Genomic DNA, 17,380 nt, shown 5'->3' with positions numbered 1-17,380 from the left:
CCCAAACCAAGGGCGCTGTGGCGGGCGCGAGGCTCTCGGCCGTCTCAGGTTGTCCTTCGAGCCCCAGGGGGACACGCAGAGCCTTGGCGGGGGAGGAGGGGGAACGCGGGAATGTGGGCAAAAAAATGGAACAATTAATCGTCCTCCATCCCGCCCGACAAATGGGGGCGAGGTCTGGGGTGGAGGCAGGTCGGGCCGCACACTCTCTTCCACCGCCTTGGCGCCTCCGCAGCGGCCGCAGCCACCCGAGGACCGCGCACCCGAGCACTGTGGGCATCCGAAGCCGCGCGAGGCCGCGCTGCGCGCTGGGGGCACCGCTGGCCCCACCAGCCCGGCCTAGCGAACAACCCCGGCGGGCCCTGTCCAACGCGGGGAAGGCGCCCCGGGACTTGTATGTGCGCGCGCGGGAGTGCGGCGCCTGGCGCCCCGACAGGTGCAGGCGCGCGGGCTTGCCATTGGTCGCGGCAGCGGCCCCTTCTTCTCCATCGCCGTGCCCTCCCCGGCGCGCCCACGCGCGCCCGCCCCGGCACCTCCCTCTCTCCGCGCCGCCGCCGCGCGCTCGCGGACCGGGGCAGCGCGCGCAGCCGGGCCGCTGTCCTCCCCAGCCCTGCACCTGTGCGCTCCGGGAGCCTGGGGAGGCCGAGCGCGGGCGGGGGAGCAGGGTGCCGGGGCTTCGTCTCGCTCGCTGGCGCAGTAGCGGCGGCAGAGGTCGCGCCCAGATGCGGGTGAGCCTGGCGCGGGGCGGAGGCGGCGGAGGGAAGCAGGCTGCACGCATGAGACACGCAGGTAAGACCGGGAGCCCGTGAGCGCGCACAGGCCGCGGAGGGAACTGGGTGCCTAGGTCGGCTAACCAAGGGAGGACCGTTTTGAAAGCGCAGAGAAATCTCGCTGGGTACTGGCCATTGGAAACCCATCCCGATCCCGAGGAAGACCAGACAAGTAGCTGGGGAGATGCGGTGCTACGCCTCGAGATTCCCCGGAATGGGAGGTACAGGCCCAAGGAAAAGTGTTTTTCAGCCCCGAGGCGCTGGAAAGCTCCAGACTTTCCGTGGCCGCCCGAGTCCCGGTGCGCGCTCCCGGCCGCCCTCCTTCCGCCACCTCTCCCCGCGGCTACTGCTCCGGGCGCCGCGCCGGCCGTGGTCTCGCCGGTGGAGGCCGGGGGCCGCGTGGGGGCGGGTGGACCGGGGATCCGAGGCCCACGCGCTGTGGTGTCGCTCCCGCTCGCAGACTCTCGCACCCCGGATGCTCTCTGCGGATGAAAGATGTATCATGGAATGAACCCGAGCCACGGATACGGAGTTCGAGAGCCGCCGCAGCCTCAGGCCCCGCAGAGACTACTGGCCGCGACCCTGTGGTTCCAGCTGGCGCTGTGCTTGGGCCCTGCGCAGCTCACGGGTGGTGAGTGACTTGCTGTGACTGGCCCAGCCTGCTGGGTGGGGACCCGAGGGGCCCGTGTCTAGCCGGGGAGATCCTGGAAAATTCCTCTGGGTCCTCCGCGGGCCCCACCACATGTTCCTTCCGGAACCTCACGGGCGCGCAGCCAGCTCCTCTGAAGGAAAGACGATGAGCCTGGCCCACTGTTCTCACTTGGTGGGGTGCATAAAAAAGCCGTGTATTTGTGGTTAACGTATGTTTGTGGACCTTTGACCCTTGTCTATGCCCTCAGCCGACAGAGGCGGGTTTCAGTCTCTGATTTAGGCGAGAGTTGCAGGAACCACCTTTGGGAATGTGACGGTCTGGACACGTGGCCATCCTGGCTGAGGACAGGGTTACTGGAAGTAAACTTTGTGGGAGGATGCCAAGGGATGCAGAGGCTTTGTGCAGGTGTGTTTCTGAAGTACTGCTTTGCTTATCCAGTTCTGGTTCATGGGGGTAAAGTCAGGTGCATTTGCACGAAGTGGAAGTTAGCTGAGCTGAAGCTGATGGCCTCCCTCAGGGTCGGTGGGGCTCTGGGCTCTGGGCTGCCTTTTGGTTGTGGTACAGGAAGACGGATGGAGTCCCTCTGAATTTCTGGGCCTGAGAGCTCTGTCTGCAGGGCCAACTGCTGCCTGCCAGCCTTCTGAGAGGGCTTGCTGATGTGGGCATGGGGAGAGGACAGTCGTGTTTGTGTAGTTGAAATACTGTGAACATGTAAAAATATTATAATTGATGGAGAACAGGTATTGATTGATACAAAACATTTTAGTGTTTTAAAATATTGCTGTTTCAGAGAATTCGAAGGCGAAGATGGAAAAGAGGAGAAAAATTAGCCAGGGTTGGGGAGGTGAATAACACCTGGGCTCTGACACAGTCAGGTGTTTCCTCGGAGTTGGGAGATGCCCAGCGCCTCACGTGGCTTTCTGTGATGGGCTCATCCCTCAGAATGAGCGAGAAAACTCTTGCTTTGATTTTCCAGGGGACCTGGTTTTGATTATGTTTTATTTAACAAGGGTAGCTTTTCTGGGGGGCCCTTATTTTTTATAGAAATATCCCTGAGGCAGGTTTGCCCTTCATGGAAGACAACGGCAGGTGAGATGCCAGCCCGCCCCTGCGTGGCCTGCTGGGGGCTTGGGCATTAACCTGGTGGTAGATGGGGAAGCACCTGGATGGGCCCTTCCTCCCCTCTTCTTTACCCTTGCTCCAGCTCTCACCTTTATAAACTCCATGTGGTTTTTCTCCCCTCTTGCGCCATTTTTCCCATATAGAGAACAGGTTGGTCAGGGTTCATCTCGTGGGCCTTGGCTGTCCTCATGGGAGGTGAGGTCTGAGCTTTGGAGGCTGTGTGGTTCTGTGTGCAGAGCACTCTCCTCAGGAACCAGTGCCCAGCACTATCCTTGACTTACCCCTGAGGTTGTACAGTGGGAAGATGTCAAGCAAAAGATCCTCCCCCTTGGAGGGGAGGGGGAGAGCTGCCATCGCCTCGCAGGCTAGGGCCCTTCCACTTTAGGTACTCTCACACTGCAGAAAGGCCAGCCGCCAGCTACATTTCATCTTCAACTGCAGCCGAGAGTGTGATTTATCATGTCAAACTCCTTCTAAGAATGCACAGTTTGGGTGGAGAAGAGTGGTGTAGATGTTCTATGGAGTTCTCAATACAGAGATATCTTTCTTAGGACAGAAACTCACGTGGAGGCTCCAAGATGGTAAAAAGAGCAAATTACCCTTAATTCTAGACCTGTGCTTCTAAAATTGTAATGTGCATCCGAATCGCCTAGTATCTTGCTAGAAGGCAGGTTCTGGCTCAGTTTATCTGGGGTGGGGCCTAAGAGTCTACATTTCCAACCAGCCCCCACGTAATGCAGTTGGTACTGGTTCAAGGATCACACTTGATTAGCATTCCTTAAGTAAGTTGGTTCTGCTGGCAGACTTCCTGCCATCCACTCTCAGTGGCCAGATGCCTGCAGCCTATGGGGGGAGGGCTCACCAGTGCCACACCCTCCGTGTAGCCCTCACAGCACTCTCTTTTTCCATCCACAAAAATATTGCACATTTAATAACACTGTTCTGGAATGTGGATTTTCATTTTTGATTGCTTTCAATGGAAAAAGAACACCTCAGTAGAAAGATATTCTCAGCTGTGAGAAAAACAGCATGTGCTCAATACAAGTATTACAGAAAGAACCTGAACTGGAAAGGGAGAAATGAAGAAAACAGTCAGGTGAAGGGAGAAAAGCAGCTCTATCCAAAACGAAACGTTTTGTCCTAGAAAACCAGAGACTCAACTGAACTCTTTGAGTCTTAGGAGAGCTTTCATGAGCCTGGGTTTGCCTGTGGTGGTGACTTTTGGGTATCTCTTTCCAAGGTGTCTTTTGTAAATGAGGAAGAGGGCCTTCATTTAGGGCCATAAAGACCCAGTGTTCTGAGAGGACTAACATCAAGCTTATAGGGAGACACAGAGTCCACTTTCCAGAAGCAGTGTGGAGCTCAGCTGCTTTTCCCTGCATCCCAGCCTGTTACTGGAGGCTTGTAAGGTGTCAGAGGGCTGCCTGGAACCGTCCACCAGGCTTGGCAGAAGAGAGCTGAGATTGGCTCTGTAGTTCCGTCTTTGTAGGTGAACACATTAGCATATCCCCATATTATCAGAGATGCATCCTCAACTCTGCACTTACTAAATGTTGATGGCAGTAGTGAGTGTGGCCAAGGCTGTACCATGATCTTCCATGATCTTTCCAGCTTTACTGAGTAAATATCGAGTGCCCATCCCCATCCTGTGCCAAGCCCTGTTGTGTATAATGTTCTTTTTACTTAGAAGAACCCTCTGTTACTCTTTATTTTTTTTGCCCAATGAAAAATTTCTCTTCAAAACTCAACTTTAATGTCATAATCCCATTCATATTTCTGGGCCACTGAGCCCCCTCACCTGGGTGCCACTGCATTAGATAAAGCCTGTATACAGCGTTGTCTCATCTGCTAGACCATAAGCTGCTGGAGGGCAAGAGCCTTGACTTTATTCATTGTCATGACTCAGGTATCCAGCACAGCATCTGACACCTGGAAGGTGCTCAGCTCATCTCGGTTGGCAGCCACCTCCACTGGGAAGGTGGTTCAGGAGGTTGGAGGAAGAACTAGGAAATGCTCTAGACAGGAGGTGGTGCTCAGGCTGGGACCCAAGACTAGAACACCTCCAGCAGAAACCCTGTGTGCAGAGGTGTGTGGGCGCTACCTGGTTGGACTGTTCAGAAGTGGGAGCAGTCTGGTTAACCTGGACATAGGATGGCTGCTGGGAACCAGAAGGGTCGGCGGACAGACAAATTGGAACCCAGTGAGGAGTGTCACACTCAGGCAGTGGGGGCTCGCTGGAGGGTTTGGAGCAGGAGGCTGGTACCATCTGCTGTGCCCGGTTTCGTTTCTCTGCTTGCACGTCTCTGGCCTAGAGCAGTCCCAGCTGGTCAGAGTTAGGGTACTAGCACAGTGGAATTAAGCTCCCTAAGGGCTTGTTTAGGCCATGTAGCTGTGGCCTTGGGCTGTGTGCCAGTGGGTAGAAACAAATGCTTTCTGACTGGCCCACTGATTCGGAGGTGCCAGTCTCTTGGAGTTTTATTGAGAAAGTTTTCTTATATGGTAGAGTATAAGCTTTGCATGCAATGTTATGTCTAAAAGCCCTGATTTCAAAGTGCACTTAACTCAATCTGTAAACAAAAGTCCTAACTTCTCAAATTATAAAGTATCGTCAACTGAAACCATCACGACTATTCAAAGTCTTGAGGACTGTGGCCTGAGACCAACCCGTCAGTGTGCTCTGATAAACTGCTCAAGGCCCCTTCGTTTGGAAACCTTACATGCTTTTCCACAGCAAGGGATGCATGCAGAGAAAGGGTTACACTCAGTAGCCTGGCATGGGCTCATGTCATGTGTAAAGACTCATGCCCTCCACATCCCGATGCCATGTGTGTGAGAAAGGAGCCAGGCAGGGGTGGGTCTCAGTAGGTAGATGGCCTCAGCTTCCTTTGGGGATGGAGTGGGCACGTGCGACATTATCTTATTCGAGCTGATGGGAACATTCATGGCAGCCTGCATTTCTGGGAGAGGCTGAAACTGCCATTAGGTGAGGTACTGAAGCTGTTGGGTGACTTGGCCCAGCAGAGTGACCCTATGTTGGTCCTGCGTCTTTCTTTTTAACAGAATGTTTCTTCAACAGAAACCACCTTAATGTAAGCAGCATGAAAACTATTTATTCATGAGGTGAGATCTGAAAGCTTTTGGAAACGTGAGACGGATTGCATGCAGCAAGTAGCAAATCTCTCATCTCAGAGCCCTGAAGTAGCAAGCTGGAGAGGGAATCAGTGGTTCTTTAATTCCTGAGGGAATGAAGAGGGTAGTGAAGATCTCTCTCCAGTCAATATTGATGATAAACTTGAAGTAAAGTCCCACCATGATTCTCTGCCTGTGTCAGAGGCACATTTCAGAAGCTTCTGAAGGCCCAGGAGAGTGCCCTTGGCTGGGCAGCTCTGGCAGGCTAGGGTCCTGCACCCTTTACAGGCTGTGTGACCTTCTTGGCTCAGCCCTTCATATCACTAGCATTCTTTGATTCTGAGATTATAGGAATTAGATGGGTTCTGAATTCCTGTAAAGCTGACTCCTTTTTCCCCCATCCATTCATCTTCTGTGAGTGTCTGTTGTATGTCCTGGGGATACCAGATAAGGCGCAGTCCTTACTCCTGAGGAAACATACAAGGAAAGGTCAGTTTGTTCTCAAAAGTTTAAATGAAAAATGCATATAAATTCAACAGCAAAGTCTCATAACCCAAGACAAAGTGGAGGCCAGAGCCTGGGCCTTGAGCAACGAGTGGGGAGAGAGAAGTGGCCCGAAGCTGATAAACCACCAGGATGTATTTTATCTCAACTATCTCCCTGTGGCTGTCTTGAGGTGGAGAGCCAGAATGGGTCATACTCTGATGCTTACCTGATGAGAGGAGCAGATGGCCGGTCTCTGGACCCTCTGCTGGTGACAGCTAACACCATCCCCTTCCCCTCTGTGTATTGTTCCCAGTATGATAGCCTCCTGCGAGTGGTCCTTTTCCATATAACTTGGTCAAGCACTGATAATAACTTCAGTTAATATGTGCTTTGAGTTTTGCAAGGTGCTTTTACATTTAAATTTCTTAACTCAGTAAGATAAGAGATTTTGATTTTTCTCTCCTTTTTTTTTAATGTGAAGAGACATTTTCTTGGTCAACTAAGGTTGAACAGTAAGACAAAGCCGGATTAGGAGCCAGGCCTGTTCATCAAGGCCTCCTGTGTCATCCTGGACAGCCTCTAACCCTGCCTTTTCAGATTTATGATGTAGATGGTAATCTAGTTAGTATCTATCAAAGATAAAAGAAAAATTATATCTGAGGATTATAAACATGAGTAAAAACTTACTCTAAAAGGGTAACTTTGAAGTAAGAATGAGGTTTGATAGTTTATGAGTCCTAGGACTGCTCACTCTGCTGTCCAGGAAGGCACGTTTGGTAGTCGGAGCTTAAGAGGCTAAGTTTTAGGGAAAAATTTGGCCCAGCAATACTCAGAACGATTGTTGACAGAAGAAATTATCTACTCAAGAAGAAAAATGAATAGGAATAATTAAGTGAGTTGCTCACACAGTGGAATTAAAAGTGCATTTTAAAACAGCCTCTTCATTGAGAGTAATGTAATTGCTTTATTAATCCTCAACAGTGTAAGCTAGGAGCATCAGAGAAGTAAAACAAAGTAACTCTCCACATATTTGGAGATGACGGTAAACTTGGGTGCGCCAGAGTGGCTGAGCCTCCACAGCTCCACCCTGAAGGCACAGCAGGCCCAGAGGCAGGGGGCTGAGGGCAGGCGCAGGCTGGACTCCAGGGACAGACTGTTCTTAGAAGTGAAAGGGATGCACAGCCCAGAGAACCTGATCAATGATCATTTCATCATTATCACTGTAAATTGAGTTTTTCAAGAGAGGGGATGAGTAAGGTTTTTAGGAAATAAAGATTCGACCTGTTTATCTGATGTTTCTGTTGGAAATTGGTGACCTTTATCTCCTGGAATTACCAGAGTGGGAAGACAGCTGAACAAGGCAGGGGGTCACTCATGGGCTATATCCCTTTTTCTCAAAGTAACAAAATACAGAAAGACCTTATTTCTTGGGTCTGATTGCATTTATAAAAGAGTATGTGAGTGAATTGGGTGAACCAAAAATGGAGGTTCTCTTAAAAAAGAAAGAAAATCCCTTATTATAGTGGATTCTTTAAAAGCTGTGTGTGCACATCTGTTACTGGGTTAACTGATTTCCAACTTAGATTTGCAGATTCTCAGAAGAACCCTTTGGACTTCCCCAAACACTTGGAAGAGTCTAGTTCCGTCCAGGTGAGAAGCAACACACTCTGCTTGATGTTTTAGAGGGTCATTCCTGCAAGGCTCTCTCAGCTGTCCTTTTGGGCTGCTTTTGCTGACTGACTCAGAGCCTCAGTGCCAGAACCCAATCCAAGGATGCACAGAACAGCCTCTCCTGGGGGACACATCTGAAATTTAAGTGATAGCATGTACTCAATAACTGGAGCCACCTCTGTGTTTACATCATACTTAAATGGTGAAAGAATCGTCTAGAAACATGCAGTTCCTCTGGTATGGAAAAATCCAATTTGAAGACTTGCCCAAATTTTCCCCCTGTTATAGATGGGGACCTATCTTTTTCTGATCACCCTCCATTTACACCATCATTTTATAACAGGAGGTGCATATGCTTCAAATTTTTGAGGAAGAAAGCTGGTGAGGTATAGGGTCCAGTGGAAGGTGCACAGTTCTGCTATTGTTACCAACTGGCTAGCAATAGTAACCCAATTGCTGCCTCTGTTTCCCAGTTACTGCCTCTGAAATGAAGCTAATCCATGCACCATGTGCCTCCCGTGGACGTTGGGAGGGCCAGTTGCACTAACAGGTGAGAAGCCAAACTCTCTGAGGCCTCAACACCATCCCAGAAAATTGGTGATGGTTGCTTCTGTGTTCACTGTGCTGGGTTCCTGAGAGCTTTCTCTGTCCATCACACATGCATTTGTGACCAGTGGCACAGGCCTAGACAGTTATGTGGTGCTGAAATCACCAGGTGGTCTCTGATCCTTGTCCCGAGCCATCCCATAGAGCTACCATTCTGATACGCAAGGCTAGTCCTGCAGTGGAGATTTATCCCAGTGACTCTAGGGCAGGGGCAGGAGCTTACCAAATAAGATGGTATTTGAACAATGAAATAATTTTCCAGGCAGAAGTGGCATAAAGAGGGGTGTTTTTTTTAACCCTAGACTGTTTTATTTATTTGGCTTCAGTCATTTTTTAAAATTTTGTTATCATTAATCTACAATTACATGAAGAACATTATGTTTACTAGGCTCTCCCCTACACCACATCACCCCCCAAAACCCCATTACAGTCACTGTCCATCAGCCTAGCAAGATGTTGTAGAATCACTACTTGTCTTCTCTGTGTTGCACAGCCCTCCCCTTCCCCCACACCCCACATTATACATGCTAATCATAATACCCCCTTTCTTCTTCCACACCCATATCCCTCCCTACCCTCCCATTCTCCCCAATCCCTTTCCCTTTAGTAACTGTTAGTCCATTCTTGGGTTCTGTGATTCTGCTGCTGTTTTGGTCCTTCAGTTTTTCTTTGTTCTTATACTTCACAGATGAGTGAAATCATTTGGTATTTGTCTTTCTCCACATGGCTTATTTCACTGAGCATAATACCCTCTAGCTCCATCCATGTTGTTGCAAATTGTAGGATTTGTTTTCTTCTTATGGCTGAATAATATTCCATTCTGTATATGTACCACATCTTCTTTATCCATTCATCTACTGATGGACACTTAGGTTGCTTTCATTTCTTGGCTATTGTAAATAGTGCTGCAATAAACATAGGGGTGCATCTGTCTTTTTCAAACTGGGCTGCTGCATTCTTAGGGTAAATTCCTAGAAGTGGAATTCCTGGGTCAAATGGTATGTCTATTTTGAGCATTTTGAGGAACCTCCATACTACTTTCCACAATGGTTGAACTAATTTACATTCCCACCAGCAGTGTAGGAGGGTTCCCCTTTCTCCACAACCTCGCCAACATATGTTGTTACTTGTCTTTTGGATGGTAGCCATCCTTACTGGTGTGAGGTCATATCTCATTGTGGTTTTAATTTGCATTTCTCTGATAACTAGTGATGCGGAGCATCTTTTCATGTGCTTGTTGGCCATCTGAATTTCTTCTTTGGAGAACTGTCTGTTCAGCTCCTCTGCCCATTTTTTAATTGGATTATTTGCTTTTTGTTTGTTGAGGTGCGTGAGCTCTTTATATATTTTGGATGTCAAGCCTTTATCGGATCTCTCATTTATGAATATATTCTCCCATATTGTAGGGTACCTTTTTGTTCTATTGATGGTGTCCTTTGCTGTACAGAAGCTTTTCAGCTTGACGTAGTCCTACATGTTTATTTTTGCTTTTGTTTCCCTTGCCTGGGGAGATATGTTCATGAAGAAGTCACTCATGTTTATGTCCAAGAGATTTTTGCCTATGTTTTTTCTACAAGTTTTATGGTTTCATGACTTACATTGAGGTCTTTGATCCATTTTGAATTTACTTTTGTGTATGGGGTTAGACAGTGATCCAGTTTCATTCTCTTACATGTAGCTGTCCAATTTTGCCAACACCAGCTGTTGAAGAGACTGTCATTTCCCCATTGTATGTCCATGGCTCCGTTATCATATATTAATTTACCATATATGTTTGGGTTAATGTCTGGAGTCTCTGATCTGTTCCACTGGTCTGTGGCTCTGTTCTTGTGCCAGTATCAAATTGTCTTGATTACTATGGCTTTGTAGTAGAGCTTGAAGTTGGGGAGTGAGATCCCCCCTAATTTATTCTTCTTTCCCAGGATTGTTTTGGCTATTCAGGGTCTTTGGTGTTTCCATATGAATTTTTGAACTATTTGTTCCAGTTCGTTGAAGAATGTTGCTGGTGATTTGATAGGGATTGCATCAAATCTATATATTGCTTTGGGCAGGAGGGCCATTTTGACAGTATTAATTCTTCCTAGCAAGAGCATGGGATGAGTTTCCATTTGTTAGTGTCCTCTTTAATTTCTCTTAAGAGTGTCTTGTAGTTTTTGGGGTAAAAGTCTTTCACTTCCTTAGTTAGGTTTATTCCTGGGTAATTTTTTTTTGATGCAATTGTGAATGCAATTGTTTTCCTGGTTTCTCTTTCTATTAGTTCATTGTTAGTGTATAGGAAAGCCTCAGATTTCTGTGTATTAATTTTGTATCCTGCAACTTTGCTGTATTCTGATATCAGTTCTAGTAGTTTTGGAGAGGAGTCTTTAGGGTTTTTTATGTACAATATCATGTCATCTGCAAATAGTGACAGTTTGACTTCTTCTTTACCAATCTGGATTCCTTGTATTTCTTTGTTTTGCCTAATTGCCACAGCTAGGACCTGCAGTACTATATTGAATAACAGTGGGGAGAGTGGGCATCTCTGTCTTGTTCCCGATCTCAGAGGAAAAGCTTTCAGCTTCTCGCTGTTCAGTATGATGTTGGCTGTGGTTTTTTCATTTATGGCCTTTTTTATGTTGAGGTACTTGCCTTCTATACCCATTTTGTTGAGAGTTTTTATGATGAATGGATGTTGAATTTTGTTGAATGCTTTCTCAGCATCTATGGAGATGATCATGTGATTTTTGTCCTTCTTTTTGTTTATGTGGTGGATGATGTTGATGGATTTTTGAATGTTGTACCATCCTTGCATCCCTGGGATGAATCCCACTTGATCATGTTGTATGTTCCTCTTGATGTACTTTTGAATTCAGTTTGCTAATATTCTGTTGAGTATTTTTGCATCTATGTTCATCAGGGATATTGATCTGTAATTTTATTTTTTGGTGGGGTCTTTGCCTGGTTTTGGTATTAGGGTGATGCTGGCTTCATAGAATAAGTCTGGAAGTATTCCCTCCTCTTCTATTTTGGGAAAGTTTAAGGAGAATGGGTAGTATGTCTTCTCTGTATGTCTGATAAAATTCCAGGAAAATCCATCTGGTCCAGAGGTTTTGTTTTTGGGTAGTTTTTTCATTACTGCTTCAATTTCTTTTCTTGTAATTGGTTTGTTTAACTTTTGTGTTTCTTCCTTGGTCAGTCTTGAAAGGTTGTGTTTTTCTAGGAAGTTGTCCATTTCTTCTAGGTTTTCCAGCTTGTTAGCATATAGGTTTTCGTAGTAGTCTTTAATAATTCTTTGTATTTCTGTGGAGTCTGTCGTGATTTTTCCGTTCTTGTTTCTGATTCTGTTGATGTGTGTTGATTCTTTTTTTCTCTTAATATGTTTGGCTAGAGGCTTATCTATTTTGTTTATTTTCTCAAAGAGCCAGCTCTTGGTTTCATTGATTTTTTCTATTGTTTTATTCTTCTCAATTTTGTTTATTTCTTCTCTTATCTTTGTTATGTCCTTCCTTCTGCTGACTTTAGGCCTCACTTGTTCTTCTTTTTCCAGTTTCATTAATTGTGATGTTAGACTATTCATTTGGGATTGTTCTTCCTTCTTCAAGTGTGCCTGGATTGCTATATACTTTTCTGTTAAGACTGCTTTCACTGCATCCCACAGAAGTTGGGGCTTTGTGTTGTTGTTGTCATTTGTTTCTATATATTCCTTGATCTCTATTTTAATTTGTTCATTGATCCATTATTATTTAGGAGCATGTTGTTAAGCCTCTATGTGTTTGTGAGCCTTTTTGGTTTTTTTTTGTACAATTTATTTCTAGTTTTATACCTTTGTGGTCTGAAAAGTTGTTTGGTAGAATTTCAATCTTTTGGAATTTGCTGAGGCTCTTTTTATGGCCTAGTATATCATCTATTCTGGAGAATGTTCCATGTGCACTTGAGAAGAATGTGTATCCTGTTGCTTTTGGATGTAGAGTTCTATAGATGTTTATTAGGTCCATCTGTTCTAGTGTGTTGTTCAGTGCCTCCGTGTCCTTACTTATTTCCTGTCCAGTGCATCTATCCTTTGGGGTGAGTGGTGTGTTGAAGTCTCCTAAAATGAATACATTGCATTCTTTTTCCTCCTTTAGTTCTGTTAGTATTTGTTTCAGATATGCTGGTGCTCCTGTGTTGGGTGCATATATATTTAGAATGGTTATATCCTCTTATTGGACTGAGCCCTTTATCATTATGTAGTGTCCTTCTTTATCTCTTGTTACTTTCTTTGTTTTGAAGTCTATTTTGTCTGATACTCGTACTGCAACACCTGCTTTTTCTCCCTGTTGTTTGCATGAAATATCTTTCTACATCCCTAGACTTTTAGTCTGTGCATGTCTTTGGGCTTGAGGTGAGTTTCTTGTAAGCAGCATATACATGGGTCTTGCTTTTTTATCCATTCTGTTACTCTGTGTGCATTCAGTCCATTTACATTTAGGGTGACTATTGAAAGATATGTACTTATTGCCATTGCAGGCTTTAGATTCGTGGTTACCAAAGGTTCAAGGGTAGCTTCTTTTGTATCTTACTGTCTAACTTAACTCACTTATTGAGCTGTTACAAGCAATGTCTGGTGATTCTTTATTTCTCTTCCTTCTTATTCCTTCTCCTCCATTCTTTATATGTTGGTTGTTTTATTCTGTGCTCTTTTGTGTTTCCCTTAACTGGTTTTGTGGGTAGTTGATTTTATTTTTTGCCTCTAGTTAGTATTTGGTTGGTCCACTTTCTTTGCTGTGATTTTATTTTCTCTGGTGACATCTGTTTAGCCTTAGGAGTGCTCACATCTAGAGCAGTCCCTCTAAAATACCCTATAGAGGTGGTTTGTGGGAGGCAAATTCCCTCAACTTTTGCTTGTCTGGGAATTGTTTAATCCCTCCTTCATATTTAAGTGATAATCGTGCTGGTACAGTATTCTTGGTTCAAGGCCTTTCTGTTTCATTGCATTAAATATATCATGCCATTCTCTTCTGGCCTGTAAGGTTTCTGTTGAGAAGTCTGATGATAACCTGATGGGTTTTCCTTTGTAGGTGATCTTTTTGTCTCTCTGGCTGCCTTTGATACTCTGTCCATGTCCTTGATTTTTGCCATTTTAATTATTATGTGTCTTGCTCTTGTCCTCCTTGGGTCCCTTCTGTTGAGATTTCTGTGTACTTCCATGGTCTGATCATTTATTTCAGCAATTGTTTCTTCAATGACACTTTCTATCCCTTTTTCTTCTGGTCCCCCTATAATGCGGATACTGTTCCTTTTGGATTTGTCACCCAGTTCTCTTAATATTGTTTCATTCCTTGAAATCCTTTTACCTCTCTGTGTCAGCTTCTATGCGTTCCTGTTCTCTGGTTTCTATTCCATCAATGGCCTCTTGCATCTTATCCATTCTGCTTATAAATCCTTACAGAGATTGTTTCATTTCTGTCATCTCCCTCCAGACGTCATCCCTTAGTTCTTGCATATTTCTCTGCAGCTCCATCAGCATGGTTATGACCTTCATTTTGAATTCTTTTTCAGGAAGATTGGTTAGGTCTATCTCTTTCTCAGGGGTTGTCTCTGTGATTTTGGTCTGTATTAAATTCTTCTGCCTTTTCATGGCGATAGAGATAGTTGTGCAGAGCTGGCGCTTGTGTCAGCTGGGAGAACATCCCTTCTTGCTGGTTTGTGGCCTTCCTGTCCTGGGAGAACAGTGACCTCTAGCTGCTTGTGATTGGCAGCTGCGCGCAGACAGGGCTTCTGATTCTTGCCCGGCCGCTGTGGAGTTTAGCTCCATGGTTGCTGTAGGCATGGCCTGCCTCAGGCTGCTGCTCCGATATCTCGGAGCCACGTAGGAGGGGAAACGGCTGGGAGGCTGTTTATCTCTGCGAGGGGCCGCCCAGGGGGTTAGGGCGCCCAAAGTTCCCTGGAATTCCCAGCTGCTGGGCTAAACTTCTGTCCAGCTGTGTAGTCACTGTCTCTTTAAAACTTTCAAAAAGCACTCGCGTTTCTTTGTCCCAGGGGCACTGGCTGCAGGGACCTGCTCACAGGTCTTACTGTCCTGTTTCCCTAGTTTCCAGCACACCATGCACTGTTTCTGTGCTCTGTTGCGGGTGTCTAGGGCTAGCTATTTAGCAGTCCTGGGCTCCCTCTCCCTTCCTGGTCCGACTTCTCTCCTCCCGCCAGTAGCTGGGGTGAGGGGCACTCAGGTCCCGCTGGGCTGCGGCTTGTATATTCCCCCCTTCACGAGGCGCTGGGTTCTCACAGGTGTGGATGTGGTCTGGCTGTTGTCCTGTGTCTTCTGGTCTCTCTTTTAGGAAGAGTTGTATTTGTTGTATTTTCAAAAATATATGTGGTTTTGGGAGAAGATTTCCGCTGCTCTACTCACACCACCATCTTGGCTCCACTAAAGAGGGGTGTTTTTTTCAGGAGCAAGGATAGCATGCACAGAGACTCAGAATGAGGAGGAATATGTGCTGGATACCAGGAATAGCTCAGGGCGGCCCTAGTCCGGGGCACATGAGTGGAGAAGAGTCTGGGCAGGCAAGCTGGACCCATGTTGTGCCAGCTGCCTACAATGCTTAGGAATGAGAATGATACACTGTAGTCAGCAGGGAAGCTGCAAAATATTTTTTCAGGGGCATGGCATGGCTGGAGCTGTTTCAGAAAAGAACTTTTTCATCAGTCTGAAAGATGGAGGAGAGATAGAGACCTTGACTCACATTGTATTCATTGTGCATGTACAGTGGTGAGGGGGAGGGTATAATGTTGACAAAACAGCTCTGTCCTTGGGGAGATCATATTCTAGTGGGACCAGCTAGGGACACTTGCTCTGGCCCAAGAGGGATGTGCTGATGGCTTTACCTGGAAGGGAATAGATGCACATGAAGATATGAAGAGGCTGGACAGCTGGCTGGACATGGGGTGGGGAAGGGAGAGCTGTTAGTAGATCCCTGGATCTGATCATTTGGAGATGGGGACCAATGAGCTCCTTTGGGTGAGGGCTGGAGCTGTTTCATCCACGTGGGCAGCATCTGTCCATCAGTTAGAAACATGGTTTGGCGCTCAGGAAGAGATTCTGGCTGGAGGCATAGGTTTGTGTCTTGTCTACGTGGGCAGGGTTACTAGAGCTGCTAGAGGCAGGGGCCAGGCTTCCCCAGGAGGAGACAGTAGAGCCAGCAAAGAAGAGGATTTGAGGCTAAAGGCCAGGAAACCACCACACCTGAGTTTCAAGTGGACAAGCCAGCAAGGAGGCTGCAGGGTTGTGCTGGTGATCAGTAGTGGCAACATTTGCAGCAAAACAACCACCTGCTCCTGGTGACTGGTCATCCATCCTGATTTTGGGGTAGGAGACTTACTCCTGTGTTCACTAGGATTATACTTCAGTCTTTGCATCCTGGAAGCCCATACCAAAGGAGAGCAGGGCCAGGAGGTAGGAAGGCTCTGGTGGTGGGTGGGGGTCCCCATAAGGATGATTGAGCTTTGCTATGAAGGTCAGAATGTCCTCCAGCCCTTGTCGGTGGACACAGCAAACCAGAGAGCAAGAGCTCAGCAGGGTCAGCAGGTGGCCATGGCATCTCTGGGTGTCTCCCCTCTGGGGGATATTGGCAGGGGTGCAGGGTCCCCCCTGCTGTTGCCCTCCTTGGCACTCATGGAGCTGGGGCATTTCACGTGCCCAGTGCTTCAGCTGCACATCATCCTACGCAAATCCTTTGGCAGTCCGATCCTCAGTCGTTCAGAGGCTTCTGGGGCTGTCAGGGCACCTCAGAGGAGCCAGTGCCAGAGTGACCCCTGTGTCACCCACCCTGTGACCCACCCTGTTACCTCTGAGCAAGTCCCTTTGCCTCTCTACGCTCTGCTTCTTCATCTGTGAGCCAGGGGCAGCAAGGCTTGGCCCTGGCACTCGCTGGGGGTGGGCCATGCTGCAGAGGGCAGGGGCAGGAGACAGGGCATTTTATGGACACACAGCAGAGTCAGGATTGTCTGGCTACCCAGAGCCATCTCTCCATTGGCCTGCAGCCAGTGTTGCTGCTTACCTCCCACATGGTTTCCGACCCCAGGGAAGCATCATTGCATGATGTCAGGCAGCTGGAGAGCTCTTTGCTGCGGAATGGGGTGTGGTGCCAGCCTCTGCTGGGTGCCTGTGGCTGGTGTGTCAGTGAGCAGCATGTCTGGAGATGGAGAGGGTTCCCGTGCCCTGGGGAGGAACTCCTCAGTGCTGTTGGCTGAGGCCAGTCGGCCTCTCACAGAAGCCTTGGGAAAAATAAGTTAAACATGTGCAGCAGGCAAGTGATTCATTGTAGGTGCCTCAGAGGCCCGTGGGGGTGGTTCTCCTGTGTCCCTGTGAGCCTCCTCTCCTCCTGGTCCTTCTGTCCCAGGTAGGACAGAGGACAAACTGGGAGCTGCATCTGCATCCATAGCACTGCTCAGTGCTTCATGCATGCTGACCAGCTCCTCTCAGCACCGACTGTGTACTCTCCAGTTCCTGAGACTCTCCATAGCTTTGCAGGTGGGCTGCTGCTCCTCTGTGTCTTTGGGGTGCATATGTTGGGACTCCTGGTACTTACCAGGAAGCCTGGACATGATCTGTCTGCATCCCAGCCCTGAAGCCCTCAGGAGTGCAGCCTGTCAGCTGCCAAGGCCACCTCTGTGCTGCCCCTTCTTGGCCCCTGTCTGTCCCCAGGGACTGTGGAATGACAGGGTCTGACGTGGAGAAGGGGTCCTCAAAGCACAGCCTGGTCAATGGGCTTTCAGTCAATAGAGGAGGGTCTTGCACACTTTCTAAGGTAGCAGAGCATTTATCCCCGAGAGCGACTCTGCTCAAAATCTGCCTGCAGTTTTCATTTACATGGTAATGAGTGTGCAGAGCCTCTGCCCTCTGTGGTTGCCAGATGTAGGAAGACCCAGCTCTCTGGGGGCCCACAGACACACAGAGTATTTGAAAATGGCCGGGAACCTGCTCCGTCTCTGA

The 17,380-nt window shown here is 47.7% G+C and overlaps 1 protein-coding gene across 3 annotated transcripts in view; it reads left to right on the top strand.

Annotated features, from left to right (window-relative positions):
• Nucleotides 1-541: 541 nt before the first annotated feature.
• SUSD4 (sushi domain containing 4) overlaps nucleotides 542-17,380 on the top strand; it is a 117,533-nt gene continuing 100,694 nt past the window's right edge. For 2 of the 3 annotated variants that reach the window (XM_037008898.2, XM_037008896.2), the window contains exons 1-2: nucleotides 542-786; nucleotides 1,228-1,398. In XM_037008898.2, the coding sequence (XP_036864793.1) occupies nucleotides 1,263-1,398 (136 nt within the window). In that variant the 5' untranslated portion in view covers nucleotides 542-786; nucleotides 1,228-1,262. The remainder of the gene's footprint in view (nucleotides 787-1,227; nucleotides 1,399-17,380) is intronic. The other variant, XM_037008897.2, reaches the window with a different exon arrangement.

Source organism: Manis javanica, chromosome 11, assembly GCF_040802235.1.
Source record: "Manis javanica isolate MJ-LG chromosome 11, MJ_LKY, whole genome shotgun sequence".
NCBI classification, from domain to species: Eukaryota; Metazoa; Chordata; class Mammalia; order Pholidota; family Manidae; genus Manis; species Manis javanica.
Note: the sequence above shows the minus strand (reverse complement) of the source record. Positions and strands in the feature narration are given on the sequence as shown.